At 31.3% G+C, this 22,158-nt stretch overlaps 1 protein-coding gene across 4 annotated transcripts in view; it reads left to right on the top strand.

Moving 5' to 3' along the window:
* Positions 1-22,158, top strand: part of IRSp53 (Insulin receptor substrate 53 kDa) — a 554,295-nt gene that overhangs the window by 175,957 nt on the left and 356,180 nt on the right. For all 4 annotated transcript variants that reach the window (XM_089638410.1, XM_089638412.1, XM_089638411.1 and 1 more), the window contains exon 3: positions 15,600-15,910. In XM_089638410.1, coding sequence (XP_089494536.1) covers positions 15,866-15,910 — 45 coding nt within the window. In that variant the 5' untranslated portion in view covers positions 15,600-15,865. The remainder of the gene's footprint in view (positions 1-15,599; positions 15,911-22,158) is intronic.

Raw genomic sequence — 22,158 nt, 5'->3', positions numbered from 1 at the left:
CATTTTTTACTTCAAATAATGTCAGGAATCGCTGTCAGTCTGGTACCTACGTCTATTAACAATCTGTATAAGCTTAAACAATGCAATTGATTGCTATTGGGGAAAATTATCACAAAAGTAGACCATACGCAAGTAAGGTACCTTAACCTTTATTTTTTTAGAGATATTTTTATACCTACATACATGAATATCTATTTAAAAAAATTATATTCCGTTAGCGCCAGAAATTTTATTCTGTTTAAAACCTTTCGACGTTAAAAAATAAATTAATGCATTAAATTAATAAGGTTTTTTTAGATAGGTATCTCTTCACTAAGAATCATTTGTTGAAAAAATGTTCTTTTGAATGGACTATCGAAAAAGACAATCATTATGTTTTTATTTGACTTCAACATGTAAAAGAAAAATTTTCCGGGAGATTGAGTCATTGTTCATGTTCAATAAATATTCTGTATCAATATTCTTCGTTGCAAAAGAGATCGCATTATACAAATAAGGAAATACATTAATCATTTGATCCCACAACAATACATTCACAATTATTAAGACCATTTGCCTATTAATAGTAACAAGTAACATCTTTATTATGAGGGCGTCTTTACTATTAGGTCTACAGTCAGCCATTTATAACTTTCTCTCTGTCAATACTCTAAAACCCACTGGAGAAATAAACCGATAGAATTTTTAATTTAACAGATTATCAATAAATTTCATCGGCCTGTATGGGGCCTAGGATTTGAATAGTCCCATTAAAACTGCGGTTAGTAGTTCAAATCGAATCTTATACGGGGTTCAACCGTCATCTGTTAATAATGATGGTAGTAGGAGAAATTAAAATATTGTAAAGTTATTCATCTTTCTACATAAAATAACCCGGAAACCTCAGTGGTTTATTTCATATCCTTGTACATATAGATAACACTTGTGATTACGTTTTCAGTGGTAGATTATATATAGTATTAGCTCCGAATGGAAAAAAACGCTGCTTTATATATAATAATTATTCAAGTTATAAAGATCATCAAATTGGTCATAAAGCAGTCTGTGAAATGAATTTACCAGCGTGCAGTGAATTTAAGTATTCCGAACATGGAACAGTACTAATTGTGGTCAAATTTTTGAGAGTTTGGCATACTAAAATTACCATTTAAAACATTTTTCATTTAAACGATCGACCCAGAAATTTTTATAATAATCCGTTGCGCTTTTTAATGATTAATAAAAACGAACAGAAAAATATGCACACTTTTTATAAGATAACAAATTTATCTGTTTGGTCGGTGCCTCAAAAACATTCCAATTGTGAGATCGGGCGACATGAAAAAAGCAAAACTTTTTTTAATGGAAATTCGGCATCCGTGCGTCCTTTTTCCTCGAAACGTCCATTACCCACCTCCTTCCCTTTCCACTTTCTTCATCCTCATATTATACCTCAAATGGTGTTGCCATTGTCTCACTGAACACGTAGTATATTGTTTATTTTATTAATAGCTTACTATTTTACTAAAGCCATTCATGCAATCACACAACAGACTATGGACTGTTGTATTTCTCGACCTGCAGGATTTATAACTTGCCAATGCAATACCGATGGCGAGAATAATCCTGTATCGATAAAATAAATGCCATCGATTGAAAATAACAGAATGGCGCTCAAAAGGGTCTGTAAGTTCTGTTGGCGCTGACGCGGAAAAAAATAAAACGCCGAAGCATTTCTGGTTAAATGCAACACTGGATTTTCTTTGCAGCGCGCAATAAATATAGCAGATTACGTCGGAAGCAAATTAGGAGCAGTTAGGAAAGCTTTAAATTACCAGTGCTTTAAACGAGAGCAGAATAAAGGTAATTACTTTTGTAATTTCTTGTGAATTGTGAAAACCCACGTACTATTATTGTAAGCTCTTGGCTACTTTGTAGTTTCATAAATTGGCTTACCGATCTACTGTGTTGAAACAGTACATTGTTTCGGCTATCAATAATATATTATTATGTTTACGCTACCTTTTCGTTGTGTGACTCAACAATAAACCATTATTTAGTTTTATTTAGCTCACCCTGTTAAACAGGCTTTTTTGGACTTATTATGCTTTTGAACAAATATTATGTAGAAATAACCCAATGAAATTTACAGGTTAAACAGATGATGAAATCGGCCGACTTCTAACGATAGGTCTGGACGAAATTATTTAATGACTTTTTATTTCAAACTTCCTCGAAAATTTTAGAGGTTTAAAATTTTTTTATGACGCAATGGTGTTAATCTACCCACCACTATTTTTTGTGTACAATGCATAAATGCATGTATCTTAATAATTCATGTACCAATAATCTTTTGTAAGTCCAAGGTTTCACAAAAAAAATCATAACTCGAAACCTACGAAAAATCGCGATACGTATATGGGGAAGATTTGGGTACCCCTAAGGGTGCTCTATTTCTAGACTTCCACTATTTTTCGGGACAACCTGTATATTTAAAAGATATTGTCATGCCAAGTATAATAATAAACATGTCGGTATAATATATGTTTAGTGTTATTTATAACATTAGGTAACGCTTGATTCGGATTTGGCAGGTGGGTTCTTTTCTTGTCATTGAAAAAAGCAATTGTAGGCAAAAGACACCAAAGAAAAATTTATATGTCCACAGATACGATTTCTGTAGAAGAAAATTACTGGATGCGAATTTTAAGCAGGAATTAGAACGTATATTACAATTTACCAATATTTTTTTTAATATCAAGTACTTATTTACCTTTCCCTAATGTGATTTATTCGAGAATGTCTCTTGGATGCCAATTTATTGTGTTATCTATTATTTCAAAATCAATGGTAATTTCATAAAAAGAACGATTTTGTATTTCGTAATTTAAAAAAATACAAAAGGTAAATGACTGAGAGGTTATTTTGTTTAGCTAAAAGGAATGTGTTGTCCCACTTGTCTTCAACTTCAGAAGTGCTCTTTGAAAATGGATAAAATAACGCAATAGAATTCTTACCAAGCTCCAACAAATTGAATGAATTCAATAAAATAAATACAAAAAGTAAATAACTGAAAGAATTTGCTGTTTAGCTAACAGGACTTTGTTTTTGTATGCATTTTTAAATATTTATGACAATAATTTAACTTCAGAACTCGGACTTCAACTTCAGAAGTGCTATTTGAAAGTGGATAAAATAAATTAATAGAATTTTTATAAAGCTCCAACAAATTGAATGAATTCAAAATAAAAATAAAAACTTATTTTAAATTTTTTTTCGTAACGAGTCTTTGTTTGTATCATACAATAAGCACCTGTCTTTGTTTGTATCATACAATAAGCACCTGTCTTTGTTTGTATCATACAATAAGCACCTGTTTTATTACCATATTTTTCATGTCATGCTGTGCCAATTTTTAAATTCTCTTTATTCTCAGTTGACAATAATTGTACTGATTATTTATTATGTAATGTTCAATTGATAAAATAATCATTACTATGTGCAACTGTAACGACATAAAGCCTCAGGCAAATAAAAAACCAGTAGCATAAATTTAAAAGATTAATCAGTCCCAACAATTTACTGTAAAAAAATTCAGTCGTCTGTCAAATTATTGCCGTGGAAAATTGTGGAGATTTAAAATTAAATCATAATACTATATTTTGCTTGTAGATTTTGAAGTAAAGTCAAATCTTTATTAGCGGTCACAGATCCACAAATCTTTATTAGCGGCCATAGATCCATTAATCGATATATTTAGATGTTTGAATAATTCTTGATCAATCTCACCCGATGTAAGGAAAAGTTGAACTTACTTCTGGCACATGTCTTCAGTGGAATAACCTAAAGTGCTAAAATTATTGTTGCATTGTCTATTGTGTACTCCTACGATGATACAGAGGTTATAACGTTTCCAACAAACACTGAGAGTAGTTTGTTGGAAACGTTATCTCTGTTTAGTACATTGGATATTAATGTTTAAACTTACGCAGCCCCTGTCCTGGCTCGAATACCACATGTTATTTATAGCGCCATAATGTGTTAATAATGTTTCAACCGTTGTGAATAAATTGTGTTTAAATTACCTCTGAACCGACATAATCAAAAATATTTTAAGAAAAATACACTATAAGTAATCTTATCTGAAAGTTGTATATTGTGTATTGCACTTCTCGTGCATACATTCTTAATTTGAAATTGTTCTCAATTGGAAAAGCTATTCTTTTATCTAAATAAGATTTTTTGAATTGTCCAATTTCTTACCTAATACCTTCATGTACCAAGGAATATGAATGTTTTTGTTGCAATATTGATATGATCACCTGTATGCTAACGTACATTAAATTACAAAATATGATAGTAATAAATTAACTATTAGTTCTGTGGATAGTAGACCTCGCATCCAAAAAATAATGTTTCTAAATTTCTCTTGGTTTCTTCTCTTTGGTTTTTATTTAATAAATCAAAACCAAAATTTTCTACGAAATCATAAGATTTATAAGTAGGTTTGTAAATACCTACCTACCTATTTTATACTTCAAATAAGAAAATTCCAGATAAAGAGTTGTATTGTTTGTCCAAAGAAATGTCAGCATCTCAATGACAATTTTTTTTCAAACTTTCTTCAGCCCGGTAGGTAATATAATATTGATTATTCGGATTTGACAGCTCGTAACAAAGCACTTAACAACGACGATGTAATAAAGACATGCAAAATAACTGGTGCTCACAAAAAAATTAAATTTAATTATCAAAAATTTATATATTTAAATGCAAAAATTTGACTCTTTCCAGAAAAAAACCTCTTTATTATTTCGATTATTCAATAAATGAAATAAATTGAGAAATAGTAACGGAAATGCGAGACATAGGCATCGTTATGGACGAGAATCCAGATTTCACGGTCCACTTTAACTAATGTGAATATTGATAAGAAAACATTGGGTGCTTTTGAACTTGCAATTATCCAATTATTTTAATTTGGTGACTTTACGAAGTGTTGCTCGTTTTGTTACGATTGTTTTTTTAATGATTTTTATATAATTAGGGTTTATATGAATGTTGAAAGGTATTTGAATTGAAATTTTGCTGATTTCTTTCTGAAAAAAATTAAATTTTCTTTGAATATAAATATATATATATATATTTATACGAATTTCAAACGCTAATTAAGTCTTTAATTTTTCAAAATCACAGATAAGCCTTGCCTGAAATGTGAACCATGACCATGTGTCGATCATTAACGAGAAATAATGGTATTAAAATAATATTTCTTTAAATTACAGATAGAATGATTAACACTAGATAAATATCACTAATTAAAAAATATATATTCTCCCCAAGAGCGGCAAAACTACGGTGCAAAATAAACGGAGAATTAATGTGGTTAAATATTTTAATTACAGTATCGGAAAGAGAGATTGTTTCAGAACATATATTATTATTTCACACCATGTTACATTTTTCTGGAACGCAGAGTACACAGGTCAGTAACTAACGAACAGATTGTCTGCTCAACACACTTTCACCGAAATCATTGGCAATTCCATATAAAGCCGTAATACATGACTGTAATTGCCATCGTTTCCACCGATAGACGCATCAATACTAATCGACTTTGGTTTAAAATCACTAAATGAATGTACATAGTTCAAACCCAAAACTTTTCCGACGTTTGCACATTACACAGCTAGCAGCTATTTGTGGATAAGAAAGTTAATTGTTTGTTTCATTATGCAGCACTTTACTTTTTAGTAATAATGTATTTGCGAAGTTTTATCATTTAACAGTTATTTCCATTCTCCTTTTTCGTTCCTTTTATTAAAATGCACGCACTTGACACCCCAGATAGTTTGGAAGTACAAACTTCAGATGATATATTTGTTGGTTACTCTAAAAAATATTCATTGTTCTATCGAGCCATATCTAAATTGCATAAAATTTCATCTCTTCTAAGCTTGAACTTTCCTTCGATTATCCATGTAATTATGAAAACTGCCCATTTAAATTAAAATTAATAAATAATTTCACGATCACTCCGTCCATTATTTGAAATAAAGGCCTGGAACCCCTTAAATGGTGAAAGCCAGAAACATTGAAAAAAAAAACTTCTTTGCATCATTTTTGTCTGTTGGTTCTCATTCTGTGAGGTCGGCAAACAGGAGGTTCCATTCTTTTGATTGATATCGGATATTGGAAATTGTACAGAGATAACAGAGGAGAATTGTATTTCAGACAATCTGTAGAATCAATTGAACTACAGCCATTGTTCGGACACTTCTGTATTTGGATAGCAATTTATAGTATCGATGTTTTTGATTGGCTTAAGCTTTGAATTTTGTGATTAAATTACGCTTATCTGTAGGAGATATTACAATAGTTCATTTCTCAATGTTGCCATTAAAATTGACGTAAGACATGATTTTTCGATATTTTTTCATTATAAAAATAGATTTTTTTTTTCAGGTACAGCTTAAAAAATATTTATTTGGAAGCAAGGTAAAAAAAATACTAGGTGTCCTAGGGTAAAGTGCATAAACAAGTATGAATATAAAATTACAAGTAAAAAATTAACTTTGTCGAAGTTTCAAAATTTTATGGCAGGTTTCTGGTGCAAAAGTTGAATTGTTTGTATGATATTTGAATGGGAAAAAACAAGAGAATTTAGAAAAAAGCTATTTATCTTTTTAACTTCTACTATCCTTGCCCGGCAAGGCAAGGGTCTTGGGTTCAAGTTCTAGATGTGACCGTATCCTTTTCTGATTTTTCTGTTTCAGATTTTCGTTTAAAAATCGCTTATATTGTCTTTAATAATTAACTATTATTTAATTCATTCTTATTGTTTTATTATTTATTATAATAATTAACACCCTCCCAAAGTCACCAAAAGTAAAATATAGATATTAAAGTAGATCTTAGTATATAATATGTATTTTTTCATGTGAAGCAAATGCTTTGTGATGTGACATTAATTTAAAATAAAACAATAACTTATGAAACACCAATTTTATTTTTTTTACACCTGACCAGGTTTCGCTGCAACCGTAGCTTAAATATAAAATATAAAAGTGGCGTTTACTTCGTTATTGTTTTATTTTAAAAGATAAAATAATTCCCTGTGTCCATTCAAATGTTTTATTTTCTTATTAAAATTTGAATTACAAATGTGTACACCTAGCATTGTCGGTTATTGAGTATTAAGTGTATTAGCACAACTGGGGCGGGAGAAAATAAATTAATATGTTTTTTTGGAACTGACTTTCTATAAAAATAAAATCATTGTAATGAAAGGGTGATGAAACTCTTCCAGACAAATTATATGACCAACAAAAATGGTTTCATTGCCGGCAACCAGGGCGTTTATTGACATTAAATTTTACAAATAGTGACATCTAATTTACTGCATAACTTGACAATATCTGTTCTGAGATTGGTAAAATATTATCGTTATTATTTAGTAAATATATTGATTCATTTTAACGTGATGACAAAAGTATGAAACAAAAATTTCAATTAACACAATAACGCTATTAATAGAACATTATTTTTTCCAATTTTTTTCCAAAGCTGCCCTCAAATTAGAAGACAAACAGAACGAACGAATTCTTTCTACTGAATCCGGAATCGTCATTGAAGCCCGTGTTCACTTCCTCAGAAAAAAGACGCCTCTCGTTGATAGAAAAAAGGCGAAAATAACCGTTCCCGAATGTTGACAGACGTGTTGTGATTTATTGGTCAATAAACATCGTTCGTCGATTCTCCTTTGTCAATTTTCCCGGTTGATGAACTCCATTTGACATTTGCAGGGAACATTCTGGATAGGTTCGGAAAAAAGTCGTTTTTTTTTCAATTTTCCTGTAGTTCCTGCATTCGGAAAGGATGATTTTTCAGTTTTTTTTTCAATAAGAGGTAGAAATGAAAGCTTTTCATCTAACAATATTTCAATTCTCTACATATTTTTGGAATTTAATAAACGTTTGATAAGTTAAAAAAATATATTTTGTGTTTTTTGGTCTTGTTTTCGTACCAGTTGGGTCTCTTAATAATTATGCTTATAGCATTCGGGTACCAGGATACCAGGACACCGAGCCCTAGTAATAAAATTTCACACAACTGATAGCCAAACATTAATTTAGTGTCATGAAATGAAATTCATGAAAGTTAATGTAAAACCCTGTGAGATATTTTTAAGATCATTCCGTTAAAACATTTAATAATATGATGGTCAGAAATAGCACAACCGGAGATTCTTATCCATTGGTTAAGATTCTTAAAGAAGAGGGTTTCAGATGGTTTCTTTTTCATATGGTTTCAACGCTCTCTTGAAATAAATCAAGTCAAAAAATAAATAAATCTAGTCGTTTCCACGTCACTTGTCCTGGTTGTGGTAGAATAATGCAAAGATAAACAAAATTTAATTTTTGTTACAAGTTTTGGTTTATTTAAACACCTGTTTTTGCTGAAATAGATTTAAAATCAGTAAATTAACTTCCAAATTCGTCCACAAAAAGATTAAAGCTTTTCCTAGAAGCGCGGAGTAATTACTTGCTAAAATATAGGTCTCCGAAGGGGGTATTTATAAAGCAATCGTTAATTTTATAAATATCCCTTTACTTTATGTACCTCCATTTCCCAACTCCTGAAGAGCGGTGATTTTCAAAGTCGGCCATCAGCTAACTGAAAACACGGTGAATAATTCCCGATTGAGCTAGTGCGGGAAGTACCTAATTGCTTTGCAGTTCATAATAATCAACGAGCAAGACGGTTTGGTGCCGTTTCTTTAAGTATTTCATTATGAGTTCATAATTATAAACAGCAAACGGTTCGAAACACCCTCTTTATGTAAAACTCCCTGTAGGTAACAGTAGGGTAAATGGTTGTTTTTTAATTGTGTAAAATTTAAAAAAGAATTAATTAGTAAAGAGTTATATCAATTAGCCTACTACTTATTTTAAAGTGGTCCTTAAACATTATAACACTTATAAGTGATGTCAATCCTTTATCTTATCGTGATTTTGAAATTAATGAAGGAAAAAATAGATGCACTTTTCTTCTCTAATCTTTCCAATGCTTCGGCGGTTAATATAAACATATCTCGTACTAAATGTTTTAAAAATAAAACATTTTAATTAATAAACGTTGAATGATTTAAAATTAACCAGCTGAAATGTACCCAGCGTTAGTCGTAGGCTTTTTTCTACATTTTATAAATCTAATCTGCATTAATAATAATATAAGCTTTCCGGAAGAAATTCTCTAAATTATAGTGAAAACTCATTATATCTAACAACTAATAAACTATCAAAATCCATTGCGTAGTTTAAAAGAACTAAGCGTACCAGCAGACAGACGCGAAGAGTGACTTTATTTTAGAATAATAGAGATAAATATATTTTTCAATGATAAGTATTAACTAGTAAAATGTTAATTGTTTCTAATATTATAACTATATTGTAAAAACACATCAGTTTGCTTACAAACAAAAGTAGTGTGTTAACAAGCAGAAGAAAATATTTGGCAAAAACGATACTCTTCGAAACTCGAAATTAATTGTTATTTATTTTCTAGGTGGCAATTAATGTTAATTAAATGGAGTATTAAAAATATATGAGGAGATGTTTTTAAATTTAGATCGACGTAAAATCAAATCTTTCCTTCAACGAAAACTGAATATTTAATTAACATCTTTAATATTCTCGGTATTTTTATTCTCCAGAACTTTTAAGTGATAAATTGGATAAGTTAAACTATTATTTTAATGAGTTTGTATTTATAACCTAATAAATTTAAAAGTGAAACTCTTCGATACAAATAATATTTATTATAATGTTGAAAATAATACTTTCAATAATTATTAGAAATTCTTTAAAAAAAGCTACTCATAATTTATGCGATTTGTTTTAAGCCTTGCCTTTTGATTAAGATTTCCAGTAATCAAATCAGTTGGGTTTGTTCAAAATAAAAAAATAAAGCTTATCTTTTTCAAATGTTTAATTATAATAACTTTCCCAGTGACTTTAGAAAACAAAAAATAAGACGACTTTGGAGCGAAAATATGTATGTTATAAAGAATAGCTATTATATTTAGCATAAAAGTTTTTTTTAAATATAATAAGAATGCATATTTTACATATTAGACTTTTGATTTGCCGGTATAAATGAGGTTATATACGATTATATATCCGTTGTGAAACGTTAACCGGTTTACCTAAAATCTATTAAAATTGCTAAATTAATAACATACCGTACATATTTGTTATACATGAAAAAAAATGTCAAAAACTTAGTTAAAAAATATGCATATTGCACTCTCTTGCAGTTATTTTATTTAAATTTATTTATTTTACATTGACATTTGTCGATATTTGCGAAACATAAATAATAATTTATTATAAATGATTTAGGTAGGAACATGTAAGTTGATGTAGCCATTATGTTTCTCTGATCGATATTAATTCCTAGCTAGACATATCACTTGTTCTAAGAATTAAACAGATTTATAATTGTTTATCATTTAAAATAGTTAGATTTACGTAATTATTATTAAGGTTAATATTCTTTTAAAGCCTCCCGGTTAAACCGCTTCTCGGTTAACCCGAGCCCAATAAATTTTTAAAAACATATCAGATAATATATAGAACCGATGTCATCCTTATATAGCGTACGTGCAAACTTTCCCCATATTTCCGACAAAACGATCTTATCGAGAGTCGCGCAATATGCAATACACGAGAACAGGGAAAATACGAGACTCACATGGAATAAAATAAATATAGCTCGGATTATAGGGAAATGCTTTGCTTGCGTTTTCGTGACTTCAGCATCGCAAAAGGGTCCATGCATCACTTATGATTTACCATATTTCTGCAGATCCACCCTGCTGCACGTTGGGTGCTGTATGTACGACGTAGTATTTTCTGCTGATTGCAGATTCACCCTGCTGGTCGTTGGGTGCTGTAGTAGGTAGTATAATTTCTGCCGATTGCAGATCCAACCTGCTGCACGTTGGGTGCTGTAGTAGGTAGTATAATTTCTGCCGATTGCAGATCCAACCTGCTGCACGTTGGGTGCTGTAGTAGGTAGTATTATTTCTGCCGATTGCAGATCCAACCTGCTGCAAGTTGGGTGCTGTAGTAGGTAGTATTATTTCTGCTAATTGCAGGTCCACCCAGCTGCACGTTGGTTGCTGTAGAAGGTAGTAGGTATTTATTTCACTGACGTTACTGCACGATTAAGATTTTCTCACGAAGAATTTTAATTTAACATTCTGTGCATAATTAGTTTGCAAAATAGTTTGGAAAATAAGTTTTCGCTTCTACTAAAGCTACCTTGTGTTTTTTGGAATTATATTTTTGTATATTTTTTTTTAATGATTTTCAGGGCCAAAAGTATTTTTGTTATTGGTTTTTGTGGTGTTATGCCGTATTGCGTTAACTCCTTCTTTAGTCAAGGAGTAAGCGCAACACGGCATAACACCGCAAAAACAAATAACAAACAAATACTATAGTATTCTATAAATTTAATTGAATGAAATTCATTATAAAATATTAGTCGCATGCTTTAAAATATTCTCAGAGTTTTAAAAATAATATTTACATAACGGTGAATACGAAGATAAATAGTTTACTGCGGTGCTTACAATTTTACTAAAACCGGCTCTTTGGTTTAAAAAAATCGCTTGAACATTTTTTTAAACATTTAAAAATCTTACCACCTACTAAGTATAAAGGTCCTTAAGGCAAGCAAATTTATTGGAAAAATCTGGTCAATAAATGCCCCAATTTAATTTACTTTCAGTAATGACCTACCTACATGTTTATCCTCTTTCTATTATTTTATTTATCACCCCTATTTTATTTTACGTTGATCGAAGTCGTTAACACAAACCTCGAAGGGTTTATAATCTTAATAAAATATACACTTCATTATATAAGTTGATTGAAGAGCTACATATTTATTTTTAACAATGGGAAAACACGGAATGATTATAATTTTGAAGGTTAAACACAGTTTCTTCATCATTCAGCTATTCACAAAAGCTTCATCAACCTTTTACGAAATGAACCAAACGTTACGATCATTAAAAACTAACAATCCTTAGTTAATCAGACCTCAACCTCAAAATTTAAAAAAAGTTAATTACTGCATTTGTCTGCAGTGAGTTTTTGGTCTTTTTCAGATATTTTTGTCTAATATAGCGCGTATGCAATGGCACCATCAGTCATATTATTTTTTCACTATTTTCTCTTGCGCTCGTGCACTCCCGTCTGCAATTCTTTATTAAGGAGCTCTGCGGATGCAATAAAATGCACATTTATCACATTTTGTCTGCAACAGTCTTGAATTCTTCGCGTAAGAAGTTGGGAGTTTTAAAACGTATTTTAGGAGCACTGGGTATTGTGGTAGGGACTAGAATTTTCTATATGTAATTTTTTTAAGTTTTAAATTGTGTGCTCACTTTTTACGACGATTTAAAAAAAATTATAACGTTTTGTGAATTTAGTTACACTGACCGAAGTGTGAAAAATAAAGTTACACATGTTTTGTACTAAGGTATCCCAAAAGATGATGGGCCCAGGAGTTGGTGGAGTTAACGTAAACAAAACTTAAAATAGTAACCATTTGAGCAGATTGATTTCAGCCGACTAAAGACATCTTCAGACCGGTGTAGTATTTATTTTGGAGCTGTTTTATCTCATCATCATCAAATCGACTAATCCAACAAACAGAGCCATAGCCGGATGATAATAGAGGTTCTTTTTTATCTTAGAATTAATAGAAAAGAAAAATAATCATTTGTTTATTTATTATGCTATTTGACTTAACCTTGTGATTGCGACGATGAATCCAACTTGTCCAAACAGTTTTCCAACTGTCAAACAGTTTGATATTTATTCTCCTTTCCTCACATTTCCCGCAGTGAATAAAAGCACAAAACTATTCTGTGAACTGTTCCCTGATTGAGTTCGTTTTATTGGAGTAAAAAATTATCCATTTCTTTCGTTATTTTCTACGCTTAAGTTTGGGAACAGATCAATCATAATGACAGGATGAGAACTCTCCCTCTCCCTCTCCCTCGAAGATTCCGTAAATCAATACTCTTCTACTTCTATTTCTAATTCTTATTTATTTTTTGCTAGAACAGCCGAAATGAGCCAAAAACGCAATTAGTCCCAATCATTAGCTTTTAGTAACGTGATATTGAAGAATCTGAATTCTTTGAAAAAAGGAAGAATTCTTCATGGTGTCAAATTTAATTTTGATTTCGGAGAATTTGTTGTCGGGTGCGCTTGTAAAACACTTATATAGGTTTTACTATCAATTATTGCTTCCAATCATTTTAATATCTTTAGGTAAGAATGTTTGCTATTTATATTAAGAGGAAAGTCTGCATGGCCTCTTTCATACAAAACTTAAATTTGGATTTGAGATCAAAATACTAAACCAAAGTGAAGACTTAGGACGGGTTGTTTCGGAGAATTTGAACAATTCATCAAATTTCAACGTTCATTTCCGGGTTCTGTGAAAATCCTGTTCAAGTTCTGTTATTATATGATTATAGGCTAGTTTCTTGACAAAACTGAAATCAAAACAGAACTTGAAAAAATCTTTCACAGAACTGGAAAATGAACGTTGAAATCTGATGAATTGTTCAAATTCTCCGAAACAACCCGTCCTAAGTTTTCTAATTATACAGCGTGGATACATTATGGATATGAACAATTTTATGTATTTGTGTTTCTAATTTTAAATTATAGGCCATTGAAGAGGGTTTTTTCCAATTTTTCATGATTTTGGATGCAACTTTGGCAATTATTGTGAGTTAACGATAATTATTTGAAAAATAAGTTTAGGATACCTTCTTTGTAAGTATTTTTTTTAATATGTTCTTAATTTTTGATTTTTGCGTGATATTGTTTCCACGTGGATAATCTTATCATTTTTGAGTTTTTCGTCCCGTATCTCTATTTATCATAATCATAAAAAAAATTTCGTAGGAAATTTTTTTTATGATTATGATAAATATTTCGTAGGAAATTTTTTTTAATATGTAGTTATCATAAAATGGTAAACCTTTATACCTATATAACTATATTTTGGCACAATTCACTAAAACCAGTCCCACTGATTGCAGTGAGTGGCAGAATTGTGCATTATTACTAAATAAATACAAACTCCAGAGGTAAATTTCACGATTGTGAAATACACTTTTTTATAAGTACTCATCGTACTGAAAATGTCCAGGCTTTAAGGTTTAAGGACGATATGAAAATATACAAAACTATTAGAAATATTAATGACCGTCAAAAATTATCAAATTACTTGTTAAAACTTTTTCGTAACTAAATGTAAGCGAATGTAATTATGAAGTTTTGTAGGATAAAAAATCATCAATTTATGATTACCCCACTAATAATATAGTACTTACGGTAATCGAGGTTAATGATTTGGGTGTATATTTTGATGAAAAACTAAATTTTATTAATTATATTGAAATAACATCAAAATAAAACTTTTAAAACGTTGGGTTTTGTATTAAGAATATGTAGATAATTTAAACATACTTAAACCGTAAAAATTGTACATTTCTTTTATTATCAGAAGTCAGATTAAGTACAATTCAACATTCAAGATATGCTATTCATTCACAAAATAATTCAAAATTAATTCTTCTGATTTATTATATCTAGAATGGGTATAATAAGCGAACGTGTCAATAATGTGTATTTACTATATCAACTAAATTTACTAAAAATAAAAGAACTAGGAATAATTTGTGACTTAACTTATTTACATATAAAATAAATCAGCAATTGACAGCCCTAAACTACGAGTATTTATTATTCTTGATTCCTTTAATTTACCTCGCAAACCTACATTGCAACATTATGTACCGTATTATTGCGACATGTCTAAGATGGAATCACACTCCCGCTCATACTCCCGTTCACCATAGACGGAATTTCGGTAATAATTATAACGATGTTATTGACATAGTTAACGTGCCAATCACCAAATATAAACAGTTCTTAATAGAATTCATTTCGGAAAGCAGGACGAAAAATCTGGTTGAAAGAACTGCCCCTAGCTCTGCTTCGACTTATTTAATTTATTTATTGTGCGACTGACACCAGTATAATTTGTACATTGAAGTATTTTAGTTGACTAAGGATTGTCTATCGACTTATTTCATTAATGGTGTTTCCAGTAATGTTATAGAATATATCTATTATCTTAACTACCGTCGCAATGTTAAGTATTTTGTTTTTTTTTTATGTTATTGTTCATTAGATGTTCATTGTGGAGAAAAACATTAGGCATTTAGCTCAGCTAATAATTAAATATATAAATATTTTCTTTCGAATTTTCGTCATGAATAATTATTGTGCTTTCGCAACCGAAATAGGTTCAAGAAATAATATACTTTCACGTCATGTTTATCCTTTTCACTATTGTTCGCCGGAAAAGTCAAAAAGTCATACATAGAGATTTGGTTGAGTTCAGTATTTCATCCTACAGACAGATAAATTTGTATGTGTGTTAGAGCACCAGCCAAAAAATGGCGTGCTTTTGAAAAACCTTTAAGCACATTATTTTTAATGATTTGTTTTTTGTTCCAGATGAGACATTACTACCGACCGCTGCAATCGTCCAAATCAAATAATGAACATCGAACCAAGGAAATCATTTTTGAATAAAATTTACTAACCGAAGTAACAGTGACATTCGCGTCATTCTGTAAATAATATTCGGCTTGATGCTGTAGTGGTGTTAGTTGTTGTGAAGTGAAGTTCAGTCCGCCAGTTCAGTGAAAGTAGCGTGAGGTTGGTAGAAGTGGTACGATTGTACAGGGTGTTCCGCAAGTAATAAGCTGGATCCCGACATCATGGAGACGGAGGAGCTTACGAAGCTCGTAGATGGGATATACAAGGTAAGAGCTTCTTAATATAAGTAATTGAATATAATTTAAAAAAATATATACTTTCTTTTAAGTTTTGACGACCTTCCATATGTAAACACTAGTAGATTATTCTGACAGATTTTTATGTTATTTTCCATCAGTAATTATGATTGTTCTATGAAATATTATTTATTGAATATAACAATGTTCAGAATACTGAAATTAAAAGCTGGTAAACCTTTGAGAGTTTGATTTGGTGATATAAAAATGAGTTTTTATTTAGTTAGTATGATAAATTTTGAAATATTCATCGGCCTTTGTATTGTTAAATACCTACGTCGATTGAATTGAACGTGTCAACCTTATTTATGGTTGCGCGAAATCTACTTTAAGTTTTTGTGTGAAAATATTTTTAATTTTTGTACCACAGAGAAGTGATTTAAGCGTTCTGATCGGAATAGCTGTTCGCAGGGTAGATTACTTTAAGAAATGCAAACTTTTCGCGCTATGGATCTTTATTTTCTGAACCAAACATAAATTATGTTGCAAAAGTTTAATACATATTGACAGTACCACTGATTCGCAAAATTTGAGACTCTTGCATGATCAGCACGTAGAAAAAACGAATGAGTAAAAACACGAATTATTTTGAATCACAATAGTAAAAGTTATGAACACACGCGACGCGTTTTTATAAACAGTATTGTCCGCGGAGTAACAGTGAATTCCTCATACAGGGATGTTTGTTAGAGAAATCCTATTATTTAAGCCTTAGACAATGGCTCATTTGTCGAATGTAGCGCATTTAAACATTAGCAGTTTTACCCGTACGGGAGAAGTTATTAATCTTTAAACATCGGAAGAATGCACAGTGAACAAGTTGCCCGTGTCAGATGGTTTTCACACTTCCGTATTTAAGGTTCATCCTGTTCAAAGTTCAAACATTCGAGCTACCGATAGCTGGTAAATACACCATTGTACCTTATGCGTTTCTTCTTCCTTGTGTTACGATCTTATCGCAGCTGGATAACATCACTAACCACGTACGATGGACCAACTACACGAAGATTCTTCTGATAGGAGTTTTACCTTATGAAAACGACTATTTCTAATATATTCTTGTCAGTTATACTAATTATAATATGCATGCTTTACTTTATTTTACCTACGAATCTTTGTAGATAGTAAAAACTAAAATAAAAATTAATCAATGAAAATAACATTAACGACTCTCAAATGAAAAATGTGAAACATGTGTGCCGAGGTCGTGGGTTCAACCAAATCTTTATCATGAATCTTTTTCTGATTTTTATGATGTTTAAATATTACATTTTGACCTTTTACTCAAGTTATTCTACTAAAAAAATGTTATTTTCTCTATTATTTGGTCTTCTCGACTTTTAATATAGGTACTTAATCAAAACAAATGGGTAATTTTTTTCAAACCCTCCTTACTATTGGAATAAATCCTTCCTATTCTCGGTCCGACATTAGAACAACCCGTGGACGCGCATGTCTCCGCCCCTTCTCCCCACTTCTACGAGGACGAGCGTTAACACATTCAGACCCACTACTTTAATACCTGTCTACCGACAAATAAAACAAAAAATCACAAAATTTTATGCATTCAAATAATGGTGATGATAGTATTACAATACATATTGTACTTTATTTGGCATCAGATTTATCAAATCGGCTAAAAATTAAAAGGCCATTCGGAACAAATCCTGCAGCACTTCCAATGTGTAACACTATTAAGCGTTTTCCCTTACCGGCTGGATTAGGGGGTCCTACGGAAAGGCCGCGTGCGAAAGCATCTCGTCTCTATTTAACAGTATTAGCAACCCAATTTTTTTTTCGATACATCACCTGCATTAATTCAGGTTTCATCGAGGTAGTATATCGTACGACCTTCCCTAAAGGAATCTCTACGCCAAAGAATTAAGTCTTCACGCTCCGTCAATAAACTGTAACGTTTTCGATTACAATATGGAAAACCCAATTCTTTGATTACTGATTCTTGTGGAAAGTGCTGCGCTTAAAATTTGAATCATCGTTATTGACATTCTCCAAAACTTTATTTATTGTGAGATATGCTTTTCCAAATAAAAAAGTGTGAATCTTGGATCTTATGGCATTTTTATCGGCATATTTATTTTTTTAAAACCGATCAACACCAACATTCACAAATTTTATACATATATTACCTATCTTTATCCTTGAATCATAAAAATGCATTGTTGTGAATCGAATAGTCATACAATTAACACAAAAAATGATGTTTTCATGTCTTTTTTTGTGTTTCGTAATTGGTGATAATGAATTTGGACATATCGGCTGAACATTCATTTTATCGCAGGGTCTAAATGGGTTAATTTCTCTAAGCGCGGGCACTTAGAACGAAAGCCAAGGACATACTGAATTGTGAGCGGTGACAGGAATTGAAGCCGAGCGATGGTGAAGGAACGAAGTGGGGGGGGGGGTTGGATAGCGCAGAACAAACCTAATTTGGTACGCCAGCAGGTTGTTCTTAACTTGGATCGAGAATAGTTCTGGAATCACTAGTAAAACTGTCTTTCTACAAAACAGTTACTCTAGATGCTATTTCAAATTATTATCCAAAAATTGTAACTTACATACTCTAGTAACGCTGTTAATTTTTGATATTAATGAGAACATGTGGTATAAATACGGCCCACGTTCGATGTTTAGTGTAAGCAGTAAAAATAGAGACACCACGTAACTTACTGCCCCGATATAAATCTCATTTTCAAGGTTAAGTAAAATAGAGATACATCTTAACTTACTGCCCCGATATAAATCTCTTTTTAAGGTTAAGTAAAATAGAGATACATCTTAACTTACTGCCCCGATATAAATCTCATTTTCAAGGTTGAGTAAAATTGAGATATATCTTAACTAACTGCCTCGATATAAATCTAATTTTCAAGGTTGAGTAAAATAGAGATACATCTGAACTTACTGCCCCGATATAAATCTCATTTTCAAGGAAAAGTAAAACAAAGATAAATCTTAACTTACTGTCCCGCTACAAATTTCATTCTGACGGATAAGTAAAATAGAGATACATCTTAACTTACTGTCCCGATACAAAACTCATTTTCAATGATAAGCTAAACAAATGTATTCAACTTGTATGGCTTGCAGAACATCTATAGAAATATTATTATTGTTGCAAAAAATGTTCTTAATGATTTTTCATCTCTGCCGACAATATTTCAAGTGGTTTATTAGGTAACGATATTATCGACATTAAAAATTAAACGAGAAGAAATATGAAAGAAAGTATAATGTAATAATCTAAAACGTTGTTATATTACATAAAAATTTAATCCATCAAACTTTATTATTATTTTTACGCGGAACAATTTTGATTAATGAGAAATTCACACGATATTGCTAAAGCGATTATCTTCTGACATTCATAAAGCTGCTTTGATAACACATTATCTAAATTATGTTGCAAAAGTTTTACATTTTAAAATTAAATAAAGAAAGATATCAGATTCAATTAAGAGAACAGTAATTGGAAGATATAAATAATGTTTTTAGGTTCACGTTTGTGAGTGAGGTTTATTTTACAAAATCGTTGTTGTTTAAAATTGTCCATATGCCATATAAATATCATATCGTCGGTACGCCCGGTGTACTTTAGTACTAGTCTTAACTGTTTGATATCAATGAAATTATGGCAAATTTAAGAATGTTGTAATGCAAAAGGAAGTTTTTTTTTTCTTATTAGAGCGGTACCGAAAGTATCCTAAACTATCTAACTCAGTGGAAGATAAAATCAACAATTCTCATTATATAATATGATATAAAGACAGAAAATGAAAAAAAAAGGTTAGGGTCGGAACTGGGACTCGAACCCAGAGCATCTAGTCTTGATGACCAATTGAATTACCCGTTGTGAAATAAGGTGAACCTCAATGGAATATTACTTTTATACACGCTTGGTTAGTGTCATCTTGTCATTACTGAAGATCGTGAATAACATGCGTTTAATTCCTTAAAGAGGTTCCTCCATTTCTCTCGACACCTTTCGGCTCAGAGAACCGACATTACCAAGTTTGTGAGTTGACGGAAATCCTCCACCTGGTTTGTCAAGAGTTTATACCAGACCAGACCTTCCATTGAAAACCTAAAACCTACCTTAAATATGTAAAAGGCCTTCTGGACAGTGTAGTATAATATATAGTTGACTTATTGTACCAAAATTTATCGCCAAGTTGAAGGTTTTCGAACATTTTTATAAATAATTTACATCATAGTTTTTTCACAATCACGCTGGCCATTTTGCGTAATAATGTAAAGCTAAACGTTTATATATATTTTTTGTGTTTTTAATATGCAGGCCGTCGTTAAGCTTTATGTATCTCTTAATGAACATCAGATCTATTTTGAATCGTTTTATTATTTTTCTTTTAGAAAGAAAAACAAAAATTTCTGGGTTATGAAAAAGTCATAAAAATTACAAACAACAATGTAGAATCTCATCTCTTGGCCATAATCAAAGTCAATATCAATCACCGTCTACTAAGAAACCTCTAAACCTATCATATTCCTTTCCAAAAGACCAATTTAACCATCTCACAACGTCTTATGTGAATGTTTCGACTGTATACAAAAAATCTACGTAATATAATTTTTTTTTATTTACGATTCTAATAAGCTTTCTGTGATCAAAATATGTTATAACGAAGCATTAAGCATCAGAATTTAAAAGTGAAATAGCGTTGAATCTGCCATCATAATTATTTCATCACGTAAATGTTTGCGATGACAGCGCCAAGCCTTACTTAACTTTCTTCGCTAGCGATGAGCACAGAAAACGGTTTTTATTACGTCACCGTTATAATTTTATTTACTTTCATGCACGGGCTCACAGACCTCGTCATACAAATATAACTTGATAATCAGTCAGTGGCTGACTGGAATTTCGGGCACGCAAATGCCTCGTACTTCACTACTTTGGTTTATTTTATTTCTAATTTGGATTCCTCACAATGCTGCCCGGAACAAATGGGTTTTAGGTACGTTACGAGTTTGAAAGAAGTGGGTACGAATAGGAGGTGGGATAAAGAAAGGTTTGTAAGTACCTTGCTATTCAGATCTAGTCACGAAACATGGTAAAAATAATTTTAAGTAAAGTTCCAAATCTTAGTGAGGATCTTTCTCCAGAGCGGTACTGCGAGTTGGTATCTACCTCTGTGGACAAATACAGCCTAATCGCTGCAGGACCACTGCATCCAGCATTGGAATATTACCTTTTACGAGATATCTCACAATAATTATACAAAATCATTTACTCAACTACACAATTCATAATTAACGCCACGAAATGCACATGCCGCGTTGTTCGTATTAAATAAATAAAGTTCATAGTGACAACTTGAAAAAAAACTATTTTTAATAATTTGTGCTTTAGATTAACTCCAAAATTAAAAGATGCTCAACTCTTTTTAATGTAATATCGTTGATTGCGCCGATTCGAGCTACTTTTCTTGAGTTGCCATTTCGCGTCCGGAGCGCAACAAAGAGCAAAAGACCTAACGTTTCAAGTAAATAACAGTGAAGTTAATACAAGTGGCATGAAGTGGCAACACTTTTCACTTTCCTGTCTCTGTTTCTATAATGCAATTACTAACTGTTATTATTTCAGCGGCTGTGTGCGGCACAAGTAGTCGAAGAAACGAAATATTGAAAAACTGATTATTTTTAAAATCTTGTCTGTATCATCTCTGGGAATGCTTAATGGAGGGTTTTTACGGAATATAATATACTAGCTGAAGTCCCGGGCATTATTCGGGCTTTACGCTGAGTTTTTAGAAACCTTATATGAATATCATATCATTATCCATGTTCATAAAAATAAAAACAAAATGAAAACAGCCGAACACAAACATCAAACCAGAAGTAAGGGGAGGAATGACCTTTCCGTTCCAACAAGCAACAGAGCGGCTTATCAAAAAATATTCTCATATCTCGGTCCTAAAATATATAATAAAATCCCCTCTCAGCTGAGACTGTGTGAATTGTCATCCTTCGGTCCAAGAGTGACAAAATGGTTGTTGGATCTAGGCAGGACTGATTCCGAAATGATACTAAAAATGTAATTTGAAATCACGAACGCCTCTATGTATCTTTTTATGTATCTTTTTATCTATCTTAGTTTTAATATACTTATTTTAGCTAGTCTTAAATCCTGTATTCGTCTAGGATAACTTGAAACCTGTAAATTTGACTGTCTTGAAACG

Source organism: Hesperophylax consimilis, chromosome 12 (assembly GCF_061612785.1).
Source record: "Hesperophylax consimilis isolate HC1 chromosome 12, BYU_Hcon_1.0, whole genome shotgun sequence".
NCBI lineage: Eukaryota > Metazoa > Arthropoda > Insecta > Trichoptera > Limnephilidae > Hesperophylax > Hesperophylax consimilis.
The sequence above is the reverse complement of the archived record's forward strand: the minus strand, read 5'-3'. Positions and strand labels throughout refer to the sequence as shown.